General features: G+C 45.5%; 2 protein-coding genes across 8 annotated transcripts in view; both read left to right on the top strand.

The window, feature by feature from the left end:
- The window catches only part of slc44a2 (solute carrier family 44 member 2 (CTL2 blood group)), a 43,775-nt gene extending 20,177 nt beyond the window's left edge, over positions 1–23,598 (top strand). For 3 of the 7 annotated variants that reach the window (XM_086210720.1, XM_086210718.1, XM_086210719.1), the window contains 6 exons: positions 3,165–3,268; positions 4,169–4,242; positions 4,374–4,444; positions 4,559–4,647; positions 4,743–4,827; positions 5,079–5,991. In XM_086210720.1, the coding sequence (XP_086066846.1) occupies positions 3,165–3,268; positions 4,169–4,242; positions 4,374–4,444; positions 4,559–4,647; positions 4,743–4,827; positions 5,079–5,548 (893 nt within the window). In that variant the 3' untranslated portion in view covers positions 5,549–5,991. Of the gene's footprint in view, positions 1–3,164; positions 3,269–4,168; positions 4,243–4,373; positions 4,445–4,558; positions 4,648–4,742; positions 4,828–5,078; positions 5,992–6,289; positions 6,355–7,141; positions 7,895–10,306; positions 11,400–23,238 lie in introns of those variants that run through there. The other 4 variants (XM_086210722.1, XM_086210721.1, XM_086210724.1 and 1 more) reach the window with 4 other exon arrangements.
- Positions 16,561–22,283, top strand: LOC147256996 (uncharacterized). The gene is given in 3 exon segments (XM_086209999.1): positions 16,561–18,117; positions 20,966–21,298; positions 21,300–22,283. Coding segments are annotated over 3 exon segments (2,829 nt in total). The 3' UTR covers positions 22,239–22,283.
- Positions 23,599–23,810: the final 212 nt, after the last annotated feature.

The following is a 23,810-nucleotide window of genomic DNA, read 5'->3' as shown; positions in this document are numbered from 1 at the left end:
CCATGAAAGGACGGAGAGTAAAAGAGATTGAGTAGTTGGTCAGAGCCAGGCGACAGCTTCGTCAGAGCTGGAGGAAAGCTGTCCCCGAGGAGAGAGTTGGCCTGAAGGAGCTGTGGGACGGAATCAAAACAAACTTTGCCAAGCTGCGGAGAGTGGAGAGGATTAGAAGGAGGAGGAAGAAGAGGGAAAGGGAGAGAAAGAACTTCTTCAGTGATCCCTACTAACACACCCGACAGTTGCTGTATGAGAAGAGGAGCGGCAGGCTGGAGACCAGTAAGGAGGAGCTGGAGCAATACCTTTAGAGCCAGTACAGCAACAACAGGCGGGCAACACCATTGGGCTCACCAGGTTATCTACCAGGGCCACCTCCGCCCGTGCTGCCCTTCGACACCTCCCCTCCAAAGCTACACGAAGTGGAGGAGGTCATCAAGAAAGCAAGGTCGGCTTCTGCCCCTGGGCCCAATGGACTCCCCTACAAGCTCTACAAGAACTGCCCTCAGGTAACAAAGGTGTTGTGGAAGCTGATGAAGAGAGTGTGGAGGAATCAGCAAGTTCCGCCAGAGTGGCAGCAAGCTGTAGCGGTCTTCATTCCCAAGGAACAGAACTCCTACACTATTAGCCAGTTCAGAAGCATTGCCTTGTTGAACGTGGAGGGGAAGATTTTCTTCTCTGTCCTGGCAAGGGGGATGACCAACTTCCTCACCAGAAATGGATACGTCGACACAAGCTGCCAAAAGGCCGGAATCTCTGGATTTCCGGGATGCATGGAGCACTCATAGGTGATTTGGGACCAGATCCAGCATGCGAAAAGAGAGAAGACTGATCTCCACGTGGTTTGGTTGGATCTTGCCAACGCATATGGCTCAGTGCCACAAAATTAGATAGATTTTGTGCTGGAGTTTTTCTACATCCCAAGCTGCATGCAGAACACCATCAGCTGATACTTCAGCAGCTTGCATATGTTCTTCACCCTGGTGGGGTACACAACAGGATGGCAACAATTGGAACATGGGATTGCCATGGGATATGCCATCTCCCTTATCCTGTTTGTAGTAGCCTTTGAAGTCATCGTGAGAGGAGCCAGGGAGGTAGTCGGTGGCATGAAACTACCTTTAGGTGAGAGGCTTCCTCCGCTCTGGAGCTACATAGATAATGTGATGAGCATTCTCCAGATGGCGCAGTGCACAACCAGGCTCCTTAAATGCTTTGATGAGCTCCTCACGTGGGCTAGGATGCAGATCAGGGCTAGAAAGTTGAGGAGTCTCTCCCTAAGGAAGGGCGCACAAGCGAAGACCACCTTTGTCGCCAGAGGGGAGCCTATGCCACAGGTAGATGAAGAACCACTGAGGAGCCTGGGAAGGCAATACACTGCAGACCTCACGGATAAGCAGATGGGAAGGCTAGCCAAGCAGCAACTTGCAAAGGGACTGGTGAGGATTGAGCAGAGCCACCTGCCTGGGAAACTTCAAGTGTGGTGCTACCAGCACACCCTATACCATCAGGTGATGTGAAAGATCAGTGAGATCCCTATGACATCAGTCAGCAGGATGGACACCCTTGCCAACAGCTACATTGGTAAATGGCTGGGATTACCCTGCTGCTTCTGGGATGCAGGTGTCTTTGGCCAGAACATGCTCGAGCTCCCTATCCAACTCATCAGCCTAGGCTCATGATGGAGTTGAAGGACTTGGTGGACCTTCTTGTTTGGTCTGCAAAAGTCATTGTCCATCGTAAATTGAAGGCGCAGACTTAGGTAGACTGTGCCATCTCCACACTGCAACATCAGGAGGTGATGGGATCAGTCCAGACTAGTCGTACCGGCCTAGGCTGGGGAGTACTGCAACCTTTCTGGTCCAAAGCCAACAAGAGGCAGCAGAAGACCATGGTGGTGGATGAGGTCACTAGGTTGGTCAGCAAAAGTCATTGTCCATCGTAAATTGAAGGCACAGACTTAGGTAGACTGTGCCATCTCCACACTGCAACATCAGGAGGTGATGGGATCAGTCCAGACTAGTCGTACCGGCCTAGGCTGGGGAGTACTGCAACCTTTCTGGTCCAAAGCCAACAAGAGGGAGCAGAAGACCATGGTGGTGGATGAGGTCACTAAGTTGGAGTAGGAGCAGTTCCACATCAAGGCAATATCCCAAGGCAGTCGAGGAGCCTGGAAGCGATGGGAAGCCAATGTGAATAGGCATATCTCCTGGACAGACATCTGGAGGACACCACAATCCAGGCTCAGCTTCGTGCTGAAGGCGACATATGACACCCTCCCTTGTCCCTGAAATCTGTCACAGTTTTTCAGAGATGAGGAAAGCTGTCCCTTGCGTGGTAAACCCAAGGCAAACGTCCAGCATATCCTATCAGGATGCAAAGTGGCGCTGACCCAGGGACGGTTCAGGTGGCACCACGACCAAGTCCTCACGAAGTTGGCTGAGGTCCTGGAGAGCCGTAGAGTAGCAGCAAACCGTGCTACACCGGCACCAGCAAAGCCTGCCCCGGCTGGATTCATGAAGCCTGGCAGCACACCCCAGCACCCTAGCCAGAAGAAGAGCAGTACCCTCACAGCCAGTAAAGAGTAGCAGATGCTGGCAGACCTCAGGAAGCAGCTGGTCTTCCCAAGGGAGGTCGTAACAACTACTCTCCAACCAGACTTTGTTGTGTGGTCAGCGGTGGAGAAAAGGATCCTCCTTGTTGAGCTCACCATCCCCTGGGAAGAGGGCATGACAGCAGCCCATGAGAGAAAGCACCTCAAGTACGCAGAGCTGGCTGTGGAGTGCCAAGAGGCTGGGTGGAGAACCAGGGTGTAGCCTGTGGACGTTGGGTGCAGAGGCTTTGTCGGCAGGATGGCAGTCCAGCTGCTTCAAGACATAGGCGTTTTGGGAGTAAGCTTATGGAAGGAATGGTAGAAGAGGCCGAGAACGCGAGCTATTGGTTGTGGCTCCGGTGGAATGATGGTGGCTGAAAAAATGTCACTACCTAGCTTTTGTCCTGCTTTCAAGTTCTCTCATCAAACTCAAATTTTCACCCTCCAAATCAAGTACTTCTAGCCTAATCTGTGTCATTTCCTCTCCTAGGATCAACTCCTTACAAATCCAGTGCTTTAACTGATGTTCCTAGTAGCTCCCCCTGTTGTTCAGATGATAAACACACGTCTTATCCTCCAGGTGCACAAAACAATTTTGCAAAATTCCTGTTAAGCTGCATGAAGTGCTGCTTCTGGTGTCTGGAGAAGTGCATCAAGTTCCTGAACAGAAATGCCTACATCATGGTGAGTTCTTGTGGCTCTCGAAAATTTCAAAATAGACACCATCCATCCATCCATCCATCCATTTTCTTCCGCTTATCCTGTTAAGAGTCGCTGGGGGGGGGGGGGGGGGGGGGCTGGAGCCTATCCCAGCGGCTTTCGGGCGAGAGGTGGGGTTCACCCTGGACAGGTCGCCAGTCCATCGCAGGACCGACATATATAGACAGACAGCCATTCACACTCACAGTCATACCTACAATCAATTTAGAGTATTGAATCAGCCTAGTCCCTATTTGCATGTCTTTAGACTGTGGGAGGAAGCCAGAGTACCCGGAGAAAACCCAGGGAGAACATGCAAACTCCACACAGAAAGATTTTGTGTTTGAGCCGGAGCTCCGCGACCCTTAATAGGATAAGTGGTACACAACAGAGGGATGGATGGATTTTGCCATAGTTCATAATTGTTTGAGTATTCTGGTAAATACCAAATGGCACCATTAATTCAACTTCGGATGCTCCAATTTAGTTTGAGATGAAGCTGTTACATGCAGAATTTTAGACTTTTTTGTGTTTTTTTTCTCTTCTGAAGCAATTTCAAAACGCTCAGCAAAAACAAAAAAGCCAAAAATCCAGATTCTCAAGGCAGCACGGACATGAATAAATGTATATTTGTGATCGTGGAGACATGACCCTCAGCTGAATGCAAGATACACACATAGTGTTTACATACTTACTGTTTAGTTTTACTACAAATTGCCGTGCACAAGACAGGACTTCCTCAGGGCACGCATCTAATTTTCCAGATTTTCAGACCCCCTTTTCAGGCTCAGCACAGTTGCATTTTCTGATCTGTCAAAAAGTGTATGATAGTTTTACTTATTGCATCCTGAATTGCATCTGCTAGCACTGCTTGTTTATCTCCAGATTGCGATCTATGGGAAAAGTTTCTGTGCTTCAGCACGAGATGCCTTCTCCCTTCTAATGAGGAACATTGTCAGGTAGGATTTAATTATATCAATGTCCACAGTTTTATAGGCATTTTATTGCAGTTTTTTGTTTTTGTTTGAGTACTTTTGAGATGTTACCTATTTTTTATGCTTGATTATGTACTCCACCTGTTTCAACACAGGGTGGCTGTTTTGGATAAAGTAACAGACTTCCTACTGTTCCTTGGAAAACTCCTCATAGTTGTAATTGTTGGTAAGCAAGTTGTTTTTAGATGTAATCCTCTTTTTTAAAGTAGTTAAGAGGGATGTATCAAGATTACTGGTGTAAATATATTTAGTGAATAATTCACATATATTTCCGGCACAGGAATCTTCTCTTTCTTCTTCTTTTCTGGAAGAATTAAAGCTGTTGAGGAGGCTGCTCCATCTCTTAACTATTACTGGGTGCCGATACTGGTGAGAGATATTTACGGTTGTGTGATGGGATCCATCACTTTGGTCCCTGTTGGTATTTAATGTAATGGTGTTGACATGTGCTTCTTTCCACTTAGACTGTGGTAGTTGGATCCTACCTCATCGCCCATGGCTTCTTCAGTGTGTACGCCATGTGTGTGGATACACTCTTTCTCTGCTTCTGTAAGTAATCTTTTTTGATGTTGATGAGAGCTGCACTGTTTGGAGTCTTCTTCCTTGTTTAAAGTTATAATCTTAAACTAAACCGTTGGTTTCTTCTTCCTGACATGTTTCTGACTCTCCTCTTTGTCCCATCTCTCCTATTAATTCCACTTTTATTTTCACACCTTACCATATTTCTTTTCCCTTAATTTTCCTTTAACCCAATTTAAAAAACAAACAAACAAACAAAAAACACCGCACACACTCAAAAGGTGAGGATTTGGAAAGAAATGATGGCTCCTCTGAGAGGCCTTATTACATGTCCCCCGAACTGCATGAGATCCTCTCTAAAACTAAGAGGCTGGAGGAAGATCCATACAGTGTAGAACAGGCCAACTCTGCAAAGCAGGTGGATGAAGTGAATCTAGAGGAGGAGACCCCTCTGCAACAGCAACAAGATGGGGAGATCCAACTCAAACAGCAGTTTGTGCTCAAGCAGGACAATGAGGAGGAGCAGCCTCTCCAGGCCAAGTCTGTTGCTGAAGAAACAAAAGAGGAGAATATTGAGGAGCCAGGAGGCAGTACAGCTGAAGAAGCTGAACAAAAGAAAGGAAAAGAGGTGAAAGGAGCAGTAGAGCAACAGCAGGAGTCACACAGGATCAAGAAGATGTCACCACCAACTTTGAAGGATGAGAAAGACAAGCCCAAGGATGAAAATCCTCCCTCTGCTCCACAGGAGTAGATGATTGCATAAAGTCTGGTTTTGCGAATGTGATCCAATATATGAGTTGAATGATGGAACTGTACGTGAAGCTTTGGGATATGGGCCTTTTAAATGTATGGCAAGCTAAATGTCATTTGTGGATTTATGTGAGTGGTTTGACATACGGCAGGAAGAGGTCAAGATGACTTTAGCAGGTTAAAAGCCCAGTACGTCTCTGTAGCTTGAAAAATGCCCTCTTGTTTTGGTTTAAGAAGAGAGATTTGACATTGTGAAGATCTTTTGGAGTTTGTGAGTGCTGCACCTGTGCCTGATTACTGTCACTAATATTTGTTGTCTTAATCTTGTTCGTAAATGCACTACTCAACCTACAGGAGCTGTGTTTACTGTCAGATCAACACATCTCAATCAATGGTGAATTTCTTTCACTGCTCACAATGAAACCAGCAGATGCCAAAATGTAATGTACATACTGGAACTTCATTTTCTTATTGAATCTGTATATATACAGAAGTGTGCATCTACGTTCTTTTGGCTTAAGTCTTATAAAGAGATCCTTTCAGAGACAGGATCCAGTGTATTGTATTGCCACCTACTTGCCTTGGTATTTTAGACTGCTGCAAGTGCTGGGATTTGTCTTTATGACCCTTTGGTCTCTGCCCTCCAGGTGTTTACTGACCCCACCTTCCTTTGTCTCTCTCTCTTTCTCTCTCTCTTTCTATTTAAATGCTGCATGTATTGACATGGCCCTCTGAATGCTAGCAACTAACATCTTGTGCCCCTGGATGCTTCTTCAATCTTTTTCTTGTTTCTTCACTCTGAAATATGTGAGTTGACTTTCAACTAAATCACATCAACTGATGACATTCCATATTTATTGGATGTAAATCTTGATTAAAAGTGATTGTATTGAATGACAGCAGTGGTTTTATGGATAATGGTGCGAGATGTTTGATTTTTGGGGCAGGTGAGAGTTACAACATCCCAACAAAGTCCCATTAAATGAGGTGAGGTATTTTTAATAAGAGGGACACTGCCAGTTTTTCCACATCAAAGTAATTTTTATTTTCATCATAAGTGCAGCACAATGGAAACATTTGTGCAATGTCTTTTTTGGCTCTGGAGAAGCTCTCAAGAAATGGTAATGTCCCTAGTGTTATCTCAAGTTAGACTTATGAGTATCAAATTATTTCCTAACATGTTTCGCACAACCTTAGTTATATTGCAGACAAAAAAATGAGGATATTTGGGTGCTTCTTACAGAGTTATGCTAACACTACCATTCATTGCACAAAGCTAATCAGTATTTATTTGAGAGCACTCTGTGGGTCTCAGCTATGTAGCATAGAGGAAAGAAGTGTATCTGTCTTCTCTGGTTCTTAAGAGGATGGCAAATATTTCTTTAAAAGTTGGTATTTTCCTTCAATGTAGACATTGAGATACACGATGAGAAGAACATTCCTTTACATCTCTCTTGTGCTTTCTTACTTGTAGTGCATTATTAAATCCCAAGAGTGTCCCATTAACTCTTTAAAACTGATTTTAAAGAGACCATTCAGAAGTACTGTTGGCTGTAAAGATACTGCTAAGAAGCTGCTTCTATCCGTGTCACAGTGGAAGACCTGGAGCGCAACAATGGGACAGCAGACTTCATGTCACAGAACCTGCTCACCCTCCTTAAGAAGTCCAATGAAGAGGCCAAATCTGTGGATTGATTGTATGTGTGTGTGTTCCCAAAACATAAAGTGAAAAAAATAAGGTGCCATTTCCTGTGTTTTATAATTTAAGTTTGTGGTGCTTTAAGTGACCACAGAGTGTATCAGTAATTGCTACTTTCAGTCATTTGTTTTTTCTTTTAATTACACATCGTCAACACTCCTGCATGTCATTTCAAAAGCTATATAGCTATATAAGCTATAGCCCAATGTGTCTGTATAAGAGCTGCAGCTGATTTAAGCCATGGTTTGCCAGTTTTAACCAGTGTTGTGAATATTCTTTCTTTTACCCTTATTGGAATATTTGGCCTTCAAATATTCATTATCTTTTATTGTGCGATGTCTTTCATCTCATGTAACCTGTTGTATATGAGTGAAGATGTGCTTTATCAGTTCATCAAAGCATATTAATCCAGCATTTATCTGCTCATCATTAGCAAAACTGCTTGCAATTTAAGGGCAGTGTTATTAGTCACCTGAAGAGATTACAAGTAACCTAAGTGGTTAAACTTAGTTCCACTTTTTTAGAGCCTGTTTTTGTATCCATCCATCCATTTACTACGGCTTATCCGTAAGTGTTGGAGCCTATCCCAGTTGCCTTCAGGCAAGAGGCGGGGTTCACCCTGGATGGGTCACCAATTCATCACAGGACCAACATATATAGACAGACAAACATTCACACTCACAGCCATGCCTACAGTCAATTCAGAGTATTCAATTAGCTTTGTCTCTATTTGAATGTCTTTGGATTGTGGGAGGAAGCCAGAGTACCTGGAGAGAACCCAGGGAGAACATGCAAACTACACACAGAAAGACCCTGTGCCTGAGTAGGGGCACAAACCCAGAACCCTCTTGCTGTGAGGCGACAGTGCTAACCACTGCACCACTGTGTTCCTCTTTTTTTTGGGGGGGGGGGGGAATTTCATATTGAATTTAAAACAATTAATTCATTCTTACAATTGTTTGTTTTTATGATTACCTTAAAAAGACAGCACTCTTTTTAGAGTTATTATTTTAATAATGTTTTCTTTGACCAATTTTATTCATTAGTTCAAAATATTTTGAATATTGTGATTTTTTTTTTTAATTTAAAAAGCAAAATATCCAGATTCTCAAGGGCAGCACGATGGTGCAGTGGTTAGATCTGTTGCCTCACAGCAAGAAAGTTCTGGGTTTGAGCCCCGCTTTGAGCATGGGGTCTTTCTGTATGGAGTTTGCATGTTTTCCCTGTGCCTGCATGGGTTCTCTCCACGTACTCCTGCTTCCTCGCACAGTTCAAAGACATGCAAGAGGGGACTAGGTTAATCAGGGGTGGGGAACGATGTGCCATGGAAGGCCATGTGTATGCAGGTTTTCCCTCTAACCAAAAACTTCAACAGGTGAGTTCACTGATTAATACTCCTCTGGCTGAAGGTGTGTTAATCCATGAAATCACCTGTTGAAGTGTTTGGTTAGAGGGAAAACCTGCATACACATGCCCCCCCATGGCACATGGTTCCCCACCCCTGCTCTAAATTGAATGTAGGTGTGGCTGTGAAAGCGAATGGTTTTCTGTCTATATGTGTTGGCCCTGTGATGGACTGGTGACCTGTCCAGGGTGTACCTTGCCTCTTGCCCGAGGGCAGCAAGGTTAGGCTCCCCTTCGCAACCCCTAATAAGGCAGAAAATGGATGGATGGACAGGGTGTGCATATTGAGGTGCATTTGAGTATTTTTGTGATTCTTTAAAGAGAAAAAACATGAAAAAAGCCAAAATTGTGAAGGGTAACACAGTTATCTGTTTTAAATAAAGGTCATAAGAGTTAAATTGTTGAGTTCATAAACTCGTAGCTCTTCTGCCAATGACATTTATACCTTCTCTGTTTACACTAAAAACCCTCTGAGTGTCTAAATGTGGTTCAGTCATATTATCCTTGTTATGAGATTAAGGTCAATACTCAAAAGTGAATTCCAGGTACTTGAAACACTCAAATGTGTTGATGTCACGTAGATGGTGATGATGTGAAGATGCTGAAGAAACTGCCGCTGACACAGTCTTAGTTGCACATAAAAAGGTTTATTGCAGAAAATAGTGTAGTGACAATAAATGCTCTAGAGCATTTATTGAGAGATTCTTGTGGCCAGATTTAAACCTCTGGCTGCTATTCTGTAAGAGGCCCGACTATATAATATCGTATCCACCCCTTCATGGTATATTAACTTAGACATGTTGTAAACTGTCTATACTGACTATACATAATACAACCCAGCTGCAACAGCATCCTCCTTACATACCAATCTGACCTCACCTAATAACTGTCAGATACCACATATTTCCCCCTTCGAGACTACGCAAAGTCTCAAAAAGGAAGACATAAATAATAAAAATAACAGTTCCTCCAGCATAACCTTAGCTACTAATTATAGGAGCGTGAGAGCAAAAAAACCTATCTTACTTTTTAAATTTACTTTCCAATATCAACCTTCATACAATCTAGATAGGAAAATTCTCTCATGGGCCCTTTGTTTTAGGCAGCCACCTTAGAATAGAATAGAATGCCTTTATCGTCATTATACCAGGTACAATGAGATGCAACGCTGCTCCTTAGGATGTGCACATATAAATAGAAAAATATACATAGACACATATTTACACTACTATAAGACATATACATAGACTGTACAACTGTAAACAGGCTTCACTGTGGATACATGTGGGAGTGGATAGCAGCTTTAAGTGGTGCTGTGGTGCATCTAGGTGCACAGGCACATTATAGTACGAGATTCAAGGTGGCTGTGTCATCAACAGATTGAGGTGACATAGCATTTGCAGTGCAAACATGGCAGAACAGTCCTGGTGATAGTGCAAAACATATAGAGGTGCTGAGAGAGCGGGCTGATGATAGTTGGGGGCCTAGCTTCACATGCTGGGGTCTGTTGACCAGGAAGTCATTGATCCAGGAACAGGTGGATGGTGGGAGCCCCAGGTCAGCTAGCTTGGGGATTAGAATGTCCGGTAATATTGTATTGAAGGCTCAGTTGTAGTCTACGAAGAGCATCCTGACATAGCTTTCTCGTTTCTCCAGGTGGCTCAGTGCAGAGTGGAGGGCTGTGGCTATCGCGTCTTCAGTGGATCTGTTTGACCGGTATGCAAACTGATGCGGGTCCAGGGTGGAGGGGAGACAGGCTTTGATGTGTCTCAGCACCAATTTCTCAAAGCATTTTGTGATGATTGGTGTGAGCGCTACTGGGCGATAGCCATTGAGGGTGGTTGTGGGTGACTTTTTAGGGACTGGGATGATGGTGGCCGATTTCAGGCAGGCTGGGATGTTGGCTTGTATCAATGACATGTTGAAATTGTAAGTGAATACTGGTGCTAGCTGGTCTGCACATGCCTTCAGCACTTTCCCTGGTACTCCCTGGTCCGTGGCTTTCCTGGGGTTGACGGCGCGAAGTACCCGTCTAACGTCCTCCATCCCCACAGTGAATGGGGGGCTATCAGAAGTCGTTGTGGGTTGGAGTGGTGGTTGGGGTGGTGTGGCTGAGTGCTGCGCCTGGGACTCAAAGCGAGCAAAGAAGCTGTCCAGCTCCTCTGCCAGTGCTACGTCTGAGTCCCCAGCTGACACAGTACAGCCCCTGTAGTTGGTGATGGACTGTATGCTCTGCCACACCTGCCAGGGGTTGTTGAGCTGTTCCTCAATCTTCTGTTTGTGATTTTCTTTGGTGGCCTTGATGCCTCTTCTCATGTTGGCTCTGGCAGTGCTGTAGTTTGCCGCGTCCCCGGATCTGAAGGCAAGGCAAGGCAAGGCAATTTTATTTGTATAGCCCGTTTTCACAAACAGTTTGTCTCAAAGGGCTTCACATGGCATCATAACAACATCCTCTGCCCTTAGACCCTCACATCGACTGAGGAAAAACTCCATAGAAAACCCTTTTAACAGGGAAAAATCTGAGAAACCTCAGGGTGAGCAACAGAGGAGGGATCCCTCACCCAGGACGGACAGACGTGCAGTAGATGTTGTTACAGACAAGAAAACAGTTTACAATACAAAATGTGGGAAACACGGAAATGTTAATAACAGCTGAAGAAGGAAGCTTCTGGTAGGGGAGGCAGGGAGAGCAAGCCAGCTTGATGGGGGACTGGATGGCAGACTGGTTCATGGAAGGGGAGCGCAGGCCAGTGTAACAGTAGGGAATAAGAGGGGGGGGGGGCGATGCAGGCGGCGGTTGGGGCTCTGGTGGATCTGTGGAAACACAGAGAGACTGCGAGACACCAAGGCCAAACTACAAAGTGCAACAAGTAATGGTAATGACAGTTCCAAAAATGTGCAGGGAGGAGAGAGGGGGAGAGGAGAGGAGAGGAGGGAAGGGCTCCATGTAACCTGATGTGTCCCCCAGCAGTCTAAGCCTGCAGCAGCATAGCTATCAATGGTTCAGAGCTACCTGAACCAGTCCTAACTGAAGGCTCTGTCATAGAGGAAGGTCTTAAGCCTGGACTTAAACGTAGTTAAAGTGTCTGCCTCTCTGACCCATGGAGAGAGCTGGTTCCACAGTAGAGGAGCCCGGTAACTAAAGGCTCTACCTCCCAGTCTGTTTTTATTGATACTGGGAATCACTAAAAGACCTGCATTCTGGGAGCGGAGTGCTCTGGTCGGACAGTAGGGACTAATGAGCTCTTTCAAATAGGATGGAGCTTTATCATTGAGAGCCTTATAAGTTAGCAGAAGGACTTTGAAGTCGATTCTAGATCCTACAGGAAGCCAGTGGAGAGAAGCTAAAGTGGGAGAGATGTGTTCTCTCTTCTTAACTCCCGTCAAAACCCTCGCTGCAGCGTTCTGGACCAGCTGGAGACTCTTTAGAGAGTATTTAGGACATCCTGACAGGAGAGAGTTGCAGTAGTCCAGCCGAGAAGTGATAAATGCATGCACCAGTTTTTCAGCATCACTCTGGGAAAGGATATTCCTAATCTTAGCGATACTTCGCAGATGGAAGAAGGCGGTCCTAGTCACATGCTTTATGTAGGAGCTGAAGGAAAGGTCCTGGTCAAAAATGACCCCAAGGTTCCTTGCGGTTGTACTCGAAGTTAGGGTGATGCCATCTAGAGTAGAGATCCGATTCAAGAGTGTGTCCCTGTGGTGTTTAGGTCCAAAAATGATTACCTCAGTTTTATCTGAATTAAGCATTAAGAAGTTAGAAGACATCCAGGATTTAATGTCTTTCAGGCAGTCTTGCAGATGAGTAAGCTGGCTTGTGTCGTCTGGCTCCATCGACAAGTAAAGTTGTGTGTCATCTGCATAACAGTGGAAGTTGATCGAGTGCTTCCGGATTATGTCACCTAATGGGAGCATGTAAAGAGTGAAGAGAATCGGTCCTAAAACTGAACCCTGTGGTACACCATATGTAACTCTGCTATACTCCGAATGGTCATTATTAACATTAACAAACTGAAACCTGTCAGATAAGTAGGACTTAAACCATTTTAGGGCAGTTCCTTTCATCCCAATGTCATGATCTAGTCCCTGTAGCAGGATGCTGTGGTCGATGGTGTCAAATGCAGCACTGAGGTCCAAAAGGACAAGCACAGAGACAAGACCTCTGTCTGAAGCTATAAGAAGATCATTAGAGACTCTGACCAGTGCTGTTTCAGTGCTATGGTGTTCCCTGAATCCAGATTGGAAGGCTTCAAAGAGCTCGTTGCTGTGCAGATGTTCACGTAGCTGCTCCAGGACAACCTTCTCAAGGATCTTGGAGATGTAGGGGAGGTTGGATATTGGCCTATAGTTGGCTAACAAATCTGGGTCAAGAGAAGGCTGCATCGCGGGCCCGTAGGAGTGAGCGGACCTGGCTGGTGTGAGAAAATGAGCTTTTGATCATGTTCTGTTCATATGTTACCATTATATCAGGAGTTGATTGTGTATAAGTACATGATGTGATTGTTTATGTTAAGTTGTGCAGGCTGCTAGTTGCGCCCGAACTGTCAAGGCTGAATGACGAAAACAACAGGACAAGACGACCTGACTGTGCAGGAGGCTGGAGTACTAATCAAGAAGTGTGATATGCATGAGTGTAAAATTACGTATGCAAAAAAGGTGTGGCTTCAAGCATATATTCACTGTCTGTTAATATCTTATTCAGACTCTCTGCTGCACTCTCAAGGTGCATGTCATGGGGTCTCCAGATATATCTGTGTCTGCTTTGTTGTGTGAAATAAAGTGTTGATTTGTCAAAAGCAGACAACTCTGGTTGATCTCTTTTCATCAACGGACCCGGTGAAGTCGGCGTACTTCAACAATTTGGGGGCTCGTCCGGGATGAGAGTGAGGTCTTATTTGGGCTGTTTTGACTGAGCACAAAGGACACCACGAACTCTGGTCGACCAACAGAAAACGGCAAGCAGAAACCTGTTACAACAAATTCTGCACATTTGAGAATTTTACCAAATTAAGAGTTAACAGTGTCCTAGTGTTAAGTTCCAAATCATGGAGTCTATGGTGAAGAATGAAAAGAGTGATTTTAAGAGTTGATATTGTCCTTGGTTTGGCAACCCCACTATTCTCTGACGAGGGAATAGGGCCTTGGGTCAGAGTCCTATAAGGGGCTGGGTTGGAGTCCCGGGGAATTCAGGACCCCCGAATTCGATTACATATTTTATATTGTGTGGTCACAGTGGACCAGGAAAAGTTTAAGTCTCTCCGAGGGAAAGAGTGATTTTAAGAGTTGATATTGTCCTTGGTTTGGCAACCCCACTATTCTCTGATGAGGGAATAGGGCCTTGGGTCAAAGTCCTATAAGGTGCTGGGTTGGAGTCCCGGGGAATTCAGGACCCACAAAGTCTATTACATATTCTATATTGTGTGGTCACAGTGGACCACGAAATTTTAAGTCTCTCTGAGGGAAAGAGTGATTTGTGTGTCTTAAACATAACGTCTCTGTTTCATGGAAACCTAGCGGTGTTAACAAAGTGAACAGAACTGTTTGACTGGGTCAGTTGCTCAGGTGAACTCCATACAAACTGACTGGCACATCTCACTGTCAGGCAGGGACAGATGGACGGAGAAGTCGATAGAGAGATTGTTGATGTTTGGGGCCCAAGGACTCAATGGAGGCCGCTGGGGCAGCAAATTAAAAATATTTTGGTTGTAATTGGGAACGTAGGTTCAGATAAAGACAAAGAAAAGGCAAGAAGTGAGGTAAAGAGAAGGATAGAGGAAGTGTTCAAAGAAAGCAGAGCAGGGAAAGAGGACCGGATGGCATTTGGTAAGTTGTTGTGGGAGAAGGAGAAAGAGAACAGGGAAAAGAGAGATGAGGCTAAAAAGAAGGGTGACCAGGCAGGGCTATTGGAAAGGAAGAAGTGGAGGAAAGAAGAGAAAAGACATGAGGAAGAGAGAAGGGTGTAGTATGGTCTGGCTATGTTTTGTCAGGGAGCGGAACATGCAAATTGAAAAACCCTCCCCACCTAGGATGAAGGAGGAAGACAGTGAGAGAAGAAGGACCTCATAACACTCAACGAGATAGAGCTCAGGAGTGAGGCATCAGGACCCGCTATCACAAAATCCAAAACACGGCCACCACATAGTACATCTAACATGACACTGCAGAGCCACAAACAAGCACCAACACAATACCCCTTGCTGCAAATGGGAGAGGGCAGAGTTGACAAATACAAACCTCCTGCGTTAGGTGATGTGCAATCAGTCGTTGATAAAATGCCTCCACCAGCAGAGGGAGGCGGACTCTGGTTGACTAAATTAGATGTGTTAACCGCTGGACAGATACTAGCACTCTGTGATTTCAGAGCTGTAGCATCCCGCTGCATGTCCCGACATGACTTGAAAGACTAGACTAGACTAGACTAGACTAGACTAGACGCTGACACTAGTGAAGACCCTGATGACATGCCACTAACAATAGTCATAGACCCCTTAGGGCAAGCTATTAGGAGCAAATTTCCACTCCCTAACACGGCCGTCATTCCTAAACTAACCTGGGCCTCGTCCCAGCATCCTCGAGAATACATAACTCAGTCTAAAGATGAGTGGACCACACACCGGGCGCCACCCGGGAAGACTGGGGTTCAACAGGAATGGTTTCGCAAAGCTGTGTTGGATGGAGTGCCTGAATCGGTAAGAGAAAACATGATGAGTAACCCTGACTTACCAGGAAGTGATTCTAACATATGGGAAAAGCATCTTGTGCACCACCTGCAGAAAGCCAAAGATGAGGCGAACAAAGAAGAAAATTCAGTAAGAGATCTTCAAACACAATTACTGAAGTTGCAGCTGGGAGAGGCGAGACATAAGGTAAATGACAAAAAGAAAAAAGAAACTGTAAATGCTGTTGATACAGATTTGTGTACAGCTGCTGTTCCTTGGTTGACCAGTAGGGGGCCGTGCTTTTATTTTGATATTCCATTACATTTGTTCATTATCACTTCCTGTCTTGCTTTACTTTCACACGCGGTTTTGGTTTTTTTTTAATCAGAAGATGATGGATAGCCGACATGTTTTGTCACCTTCCTGTTAAGAAAAGAACAAGGATTTAAGTGAAAGATTAAACCCCCTCCCAATTCGGAGCTGCAAGCAGGCAAAGTGGTTAGTAGAATTCCATTGTATAACTTTTATTTCATTTGTGTAAATCCAAGGTGTTTATGTGGAATTCATTGCTATAATTTCGTGCCTGTTCGTAGTTCTACGGTGGTGGTGGTGACTGATGATGCAACATGAAGTAAACTTGGCTACTTATCGAAAGGCATCAAATAAAAGATAAACCATCTGTATAAAGAACCGGAGTCCTCGCATGTTTCGAATGGGAGCATAGAAACTATGATGCATAAACAAATGATGTCTAGCAGTTTGCAGAAAATGGCTGGGGAACTGTGTCCCGGCTGCCCCCCCCCCCCCCCCCCCGAACCAGAGACACCAGATCCGTTCCCAGTGCCCCGGTGGGCCCCCCAACCGAGACCGCATGGTCCACCAAGGGGACCAGCTGCCCAATGGCGAGCTCAGAACTCGTGGGGAGGATACAGGGGAGGAGCTCGAGGTGGAAGGGGCTGGGCGAGAGGTGGAGGAGGCCGTGGGAGACTGCCTCGGGGACAGCAGGCGGGAGGTGAGTGCTACATGTGTGGACAACTTGGACACTGGGCAAGAGAATGTCAGGGACCTGCACCACATGGGCATGGCGGACCACCCAGAGGAATGAGGACCCCTGATCCTCAAGCTGCATCGGTCCAAGATGGACAATATCCCCTGATAGGAGGGGACGAGTGGGAGGAGCCCGGCACCTATCAACAACAGTAACACACCCCACAGAGAAACCCAGATGACATAGGTAAGGCAGATCCTATGTTGTCTCTAAGGGTGTTGGATGACGACCTGTCATTTTTGGTCGACACGGGAGCCACACTCTCAACTCTAAACTCTGAACCACCACAAGAGGCTATCTCCTCGAGAACAGTGAACATCGTGGGCTTCTCTGGGGTTGGACAGAAACTGCCGGTCACAATACCACTGAAAACCCAATTAGGTAAACAGACTCTTTTGCATCCATTCGTTGTCTCTCCGGGTGTACCTGTTAACCTGTTTGGGCGAGATCTTCTCATCAAACTAGGAGCCTCCATCCTGTGCAGTCCGGATGGACACACTGTGACTCTACCAGATGGAACATGCCTCCGATGTAATCCTAACACCCACGGAGCAGGGCAGTACCTTCTCAAGCCACTGGAGGACGAGCTGGTGGACATCTATTGGGGTATGTTACAGCCTGAAACCCCCCTATATAATAGCCTCCTGTCTGCCTACCTGCAGTGGAAACCCTGGATCTCCCTACTCGAGCCCTACGTCCCTCCGCCCGACCCACCTCATGTTACCCTCTTCTACGACCGAATGAGTAATGAGTGGTACCAGGAAGAATTTGAAGCACACCTGGAAGGTATACAATGGCAAATCACATCACAAGATATTTATGCTGGTCCAGAGGGTGTAGCCGCGGCCACAGTCCTCTCCAAGGAACAGATGGTATGGTATCGTATGCAGGACGAAGCAGTTCCACACGTTTCCCTCGCATTATATCCTAACCATCAAGCTAAAGATCTTGGCCCGATGGTCAAAAGAGCCACAGCAGCCACCGATTGGATAACGACTCAGATACCTGCTGTCTCGTTCTCACCCACCTGCAAAACCTACTGCATTAACCTAAAAGTAACAGACACAGTTGCACTACAACATGATCACGTTCCCAGAAACCACGGTAGGGAAAAGATGGACCACCCCTCAGTGGAAGAGATGCTAACTACCCTCCCTGAGGAATTATGGTCCCAAGGGCCCACGGATGTCGGGCTCACTGATTGTCAACCTTTTACATTTTCTGTGGTGGACACCACTCCCTTATGGATCAGACAATATCCCCACAAACCAGAAGCAGAAGCAGGTATAGCTGACATGATTGCAGGTCTCATCAAATCCGGGGTATTAGAACCATCCACCTCCGCATGGAACACTCCCATACTCCTGGTCAAAAAACAAGAGACAGGTAAATATCGCATGGCAGATGATCTAAGAGCTATAAATGAAATTCTGACCACAGCCACCATTCCTGTGCCCAACCCCTACGTGGCACTCACTAATTTGGGACCGCACCAACCATGGTTCACATGCATTGATTTGGCTCACGCTTTTTTCTGCTTACCACTAGCAGACGAATGCAGAGACATTTTCTCCTTTACCTACAGAGGACAACAGTGGCGATACACCAGGGTGCCACAAGGATTTGCGCTGTCACCAGGACTATTCAATCAGGTACTAAAACAAGCCCTGGATGGTTGTCTGCTTCCTCCAGACACCATTCTAATCCAGTATGTAGATGATCTTCTCATTGCAGCACCGACACCAGCAGCGTTCAAGGTTCAAGGTTCAAGGTTTCTTTATTTGTACCCGAGGGTAAATTTGTTTTGCAGGCAGGAATTCAGCAATCCCCTCAAACCACTCACATTTCCACACTAGACATACCAGCCAGGTCCATACAATAAAATCAATCAAATAAAATCCCCCCAAAAAATTAAAAAAAAAAAGTCTATCCAAATATAAAAACATGGTAGAAGTGCTTGTCAGTGCGTCCTTTGATCTTAGTGAAATCATCAGAAGTAAAATCCATATAAATAAGTTATAATAACTTAATATAGATTTATGTCCGGTACCCTATGGTCTAGACTTATGGTCATTTAAAATTCCGACTGCTCTGGGTATAAAACTGATTCTGTACCGCTTTGTGTGACCCTTCGGTACGCTGAATCTGCGACCAGAGCGGAGGAGCCGGAACTCATCATTTAAGGGGTGGGAGCGATCCCCCAGTATGGAGTTCGCTTTCCTCAGTAACTGCCTATTGTACAGTTCTGTAATGGGGAGTTGGGGCTCTCCAATAAGCCGGCCAGACCACTTAATAATTTGGTTCAGTGAGTTTTTGTTTTGAAGTGACAAATTCCCAAACCAAGAGACCAGGGCGAAGAATAAAAAAAGACTCGATAAAAGCACGATAAAACAGGGTCAGCATAGATCTATCAATGTTAAAACGGGCCAGTCTCCGAAGTAAAAACAAGCGCTGATGTCCCTTTTTATACACAGCTTCACAGTTTAAGTTGAAAGTTAGTTTCGAGTCAATGATAGTCCCAAGGTATCTGTAACTCGCAACACATTCCAGAGGTTGACCCTTAATGACGGTGGGATCATGGTTTACAGCCTGTAGTCTAAAATCAATGATCATATCTTTTGTTTTGGCTGTATTAAGCACCAAGAAGGAACGATCACACCAATCAATAAAATCTTTAAAAACAGGACCATGGCTGGATTCACTGTTTGACAACAGACTTACAATGACAGTATCATCTGCAAATTTCAAAATTTGCCTGTTTTCATAAGTACTTTTGCACATGTTTGTATAAAAAATAAAAAAGTAAGGGGGAAAGAACACATCCTTGTGGTGAGCCAGTAGAAGAGCATAGCGACTCAGATAAAACTCCATTCACCTTGACTCTCTGAGTTCTCTCTGTTAAAAAGTCTAAAATCCAACCCACCAGGTTATTGCTTAGGTGAAAGTGCTCAATAAGCCTTGTGGCTAAAATGTGCGGTTGGATGGTGTTAAAAGCAGATGAAAAATCAATAAAAGTGAGTCTAGCGTGGGTTTTCTTCCCCTCCAAGTGTTTAAATAATCTTCCACACTTCTATGGGCCCGATAAGCAAATTGCAGAGGGTCAATAGCATGTGCAGTCCTTTTTAAAAGCTCTGATTTAACCAGTCTTTCTAATGTCTTCATTAAAAGGGAGGTCAGAGCAACTGGTCTAAAATCATTCAGAGATGTTGGTCTGCTAACTTTGGGAACAGGAATAATGGTGGCCTGTTTCCACAGCCTGGGCACCTTTTGCTGCCTCAGCGACATATTAAAAAGGTAACAAAAGATAGAGCTCAATTGATGTGCACATGACTTTAGTAAAATACCACTGATTCTATCAGGGCCAGGGCTTTTATTTACTTTGAGAGAGAGGAGAGACTTTTCCACTTCTCTCTGTTCTAGTATGAGGTGTTCATGATCATTTTTCAGCTTATACCTCAGGCTTTCGGTTTCCTTGTCAAAGTCAAACTTGTCAAATCGCCCATAGAAATGATTAAGGGCACTGGCTAATTCACAGTTTGACCCAAAACCGTCCATGGAGAGGTAGGTGCTCTTTGTCTGCTGTATGCCTGCCATTGTTTTCATTCCGGACCAGGCTACAGAAGGGTTCTGTGCTAGTTTGCTCTCTATTTTAGCCTTATACCTCTGTTTGGCCCGTAAAATTTCATTTCTCAGCTCTCTTTTAGCTGCATTTATTTCAGAAGGTTCCCCCTGGTTAAAAGACAGCCTCTTCTGCTGTAGATGAACCCTGACATCCTTCGACATCCAGGGTTTATTATTGGGGTACACCTTAATTGTTTTGGTGGGAATGATGATGCTCTCGCAGAAAGTCACATACGAACAGACTACATCAGTGAGTTCATCAATCCCTGTGCATGAGTCCTTAAACATCTCCCAATCAGTGCTGTCCAAGCAGCCTTGGAGACAAGCAGTTGAGTCCTCAGACCAGATCTTGACCTCTTTGGTCTGATTTTTTTCCCTTTTTAGCACAGTTCTGTAAGTAGGGAGAAGGAGCACACAGTTGTGGTCAGCAGAACCTAATGGGGGCAACCGAATTGATTTATATGCTCCCTTTATTGTACCATAGCAGAGGTCCAATGTCTTATCTCTCCTAGTTGTGCAAGTCACATATTGATAAAAGTTCTTTAAGGACTTCTTCAGTGACACGATTAAAATCTCCCATTATGAAATTTGGTGCTTCAGGTGACATGGATTGTAATTTCTGAACTACATCAAATATGGTGCTAGTTGCAGCTGTCAGGTATGCTTTGGGGGGAATATACACCGTTGTGATGAATATCTGGAGGAATTCCCGAGGCAGGTAGAATGGACGGAGCGACACTGACAGGAGCTCTACGTCAGATGAGCAGAGACTCTCCCCCACTGTCACAGAAGTGCAGTAGCGCTTGTTGACGTACATGCACACGCCCCCTCCTCTTGATTTCCCTGTTGTCTCTGTGTTCCGATCCTGGCGAATTGGGACTCCAAATCCATCAATAGAAAGATTGGCGTCTGAGTCCTGCTCTGTGAACCAGGACTCCGTGAACGCCATGACGCAACAGTCCTTATAGTCACGGAAAAAACAAGCATTTCCTTGAAGTGTGCCTGGCCGCAACAAAGGCTGTCCTCATCCGACTGGCTGGACTTGGTTTTAAGGTCAGTAAAAACAAACTTCAAGCGGTCAGGACGCAAGTTACCTTTTTGGGCAGAGTACTCTCGCGAAAAGGAGCTGGCATGTTGCCTGCACATAGATCTACCATTCTGCATCACCCAAAGCCCGTGACTGTAAAGGAAATGTTGTCGTTTCTCGGTCTGACTGGGTACAGTCGCAATTACATTCCTGAATATATGGGCATGACACAGGCTCTCCATAACTTGATTAAAGAGCATGGCATGCGTAACCTCAATGCTAAACTAAATTTGGACCAAAGACACTGAGTCAGTCTTCATACAACTCAAACAGAAACTAGCACAGGCCGCAGACCTGGCCCGACCCGACTACCAGTCTCCATTTTTTCTCGACCTTTCTGAAACAGAAGGAGTGATTAACGGTGTTCTGTTTCAGAAAAAAGGGGGAGAAAGGAGCATACTCATGTACATCAGCATAATGCTAGACTCGATGGAAAAACGACACCCAAAATGCACACAACATGCAGCAGGGGTAGCAAAACTGATTCAAAAAACAGGACACATAGTGATGGGACACCCCCTAAGGGTACTCACGTCACATAGCATTATAGCATATGTCAACTCCCAGACATTCACCCTGACATCACTGAGGCAACAGAGACTCTGTAAAATACTGGAAGCACCAAACATCACATTCACCCATGAAGGAATCAACATGGCGGATTGGATGGGAACCAGACCACCGCATGAGTGTGAACACGAAGCACAAAAGGATGAAAAGGTATGCCCAGATCTGAAAGCTCAACCATTAACAGATGCTGAAGAGATGTTCACAGACGGATGTTGCTACAAAGATGAAAAAGGTGGACTGAAAGCAGGATACGCGGTGGTGAAGAAGGAAGGACCCAACTGGGTGACAATAGAGGCCCGGCAACTAGAAGGACAGCAATCCGCACAAAAAGCAGAGGTAATGGCTCTCATTGCAGCTCTCAAACTAGGAGAAGGAAAACGAATAAACATCTATACGGACTCTGCCTATGCCGCCGGAGCAGCACATGTGGAACTGGGACAATGGATCAGAGCAGGATACCTCATGGCAGGTAACAAACCCATTAAACACGAGCGGGAAATGAGAGAATTAGCAGAAGCTCTGCAACTTCCCCAGGAGGTGGCTATCAAAAAGTGCAAAGGTCATGACAATGCCCTTACAGAAGTAGCAACAGGGAACTGAGAAGCAGATGCGGCAGCAAAAAGAGCGACAGGTTATCTGCCCCAACTACAAATGGTGAGTATGGAAGAAGAACTACAAATGTCTCCACAGGTCACGCTGATTGACATCAGCTGGATTTCAAAAGGGGGCCTCACCACAGGAAAAGACAACATGGAAACAGAGAGGAGGACTTGAAACTGAGGGGCTCTGGCGAGGGCCTGATGGACAGCTAATACTGCCCCCTGGAATCAGAGAGCGGGCACTGGAAGAAGCACACGGAATCGGTCATGTGGGAGCGGCTCAGATGACTCAAAATCTGAAAGAATGGTGGCATCCGTTTTTATCAGACATAATAAAACATTGGGTAAAAAGCTGCTCCATATGTTCCCTGTACAACTCTAAGCCAACCATTAAACCAGAGACAGGTATGTTTCCGCTGGAGACCAGGCCAGGCAGGGAGATGGTGATAGACTACACAGACATGGGGATGATGGTCAGAGGGTACAGGTATGTGTTGATGTGTGTGGATGTGTTTTCAGGATGGCCAGAGGCGTGGCCAACAAAGAAGGAGGATAGCAAGTCAGTGGTGAAGTTTTTGATTAATCAATACATTCCTCGGCACGGGTTCCCACAGAAAATTAGATCAGATAATGGGACACATTTGAAAAACCAACATCTACAACAGGTGGAGGCAATGTTGAGGTTGAAACACTCGTTTGGCACCGTGTATCACCCTCAATCACAAGGTAAGGTGGAAAGAATGAACCAAACCATCAAACAAACATTGGCTAAAATCTGTGCACAGACAAAATTAAATTGGTTGGATGCTCTACCGTTGACTCTAATGACAGTTCGATGCTCTGTTAATCAGGGAACAGATTTCACCCCATTTGAACTCTCCACGGGAAGGCACTTCCCGGGACCAAGAGCAGGCCTGCCACCAGTGGAGCTGGAATTCGAAAGAGGGCACAAAGCATATTTTACTGAACTCCAAGTTCTCATTTCAGATTTCTCCAAACAGGTCCAGGACAAAAGACAGGCGAAGGTCGAGGGCATCCTCCCCACTGCTGACTGGGTCCTGCTGAAGGTCATCAAGCGGAAGTGGGCTGAACCCAGGTGGACCGGTCCATTCCAGGTGACTGAGAGGACATCCCATGTGGTGCAGCTCAGAGGGAAAGGAGACACGTGGTACCATTGGAGCCAGTGCGCAACGGCAGAGGAACCAGGCAGATCGGTCCAGGAGATCCACGCAGACCTTCGAAGACGGTGCACTGACTCGGCTGAGTCAGAATCGAACCCTGACCTCAACAAAGGGGCAAAATAATTGCGGTCAGTGGCAAGGTCACAGGGTAGTCGACCCCTGTGACTGAAGAAAGAAGAGAGAAGATACCACCCAGAACGGCTGACAACATGGAGGATGGACCATTGATTCTGCTCATCATCCTCTGGCTGGTTGTATGTTTTACTTTTCTTGGCGCTATGCTCAAGTTAGCCCTCACAAGCAGCACTGTGTTTTAACTGCTTAAAGCTGAATCAAGTGTATTAAAAGTTCCTTTGCATTCCTCTGGTAATTGATTAGCCAGAAGATCCAGA

Source organism: Aulostomus chinensis, chromosome 8 (assembly GCF_037954235.1).
Source record: "Aulostomus chinensis isolate RoL2024-O1b breed Wild chromosome 8, RoL_Achi_v1.0, whole genome shotgun sequence".
Lineage (NCBI taxonomy): Eukaryota > Metazoa > Chordata > Actinopteri > Syngnathiformes > Aulostomidae > Aulostomus > Aulostomus chinensis.
Note: the sequence above shows the minus strand (reverse complement) of the source record. Positions and strands in the feature narration are given on the sequence as shown.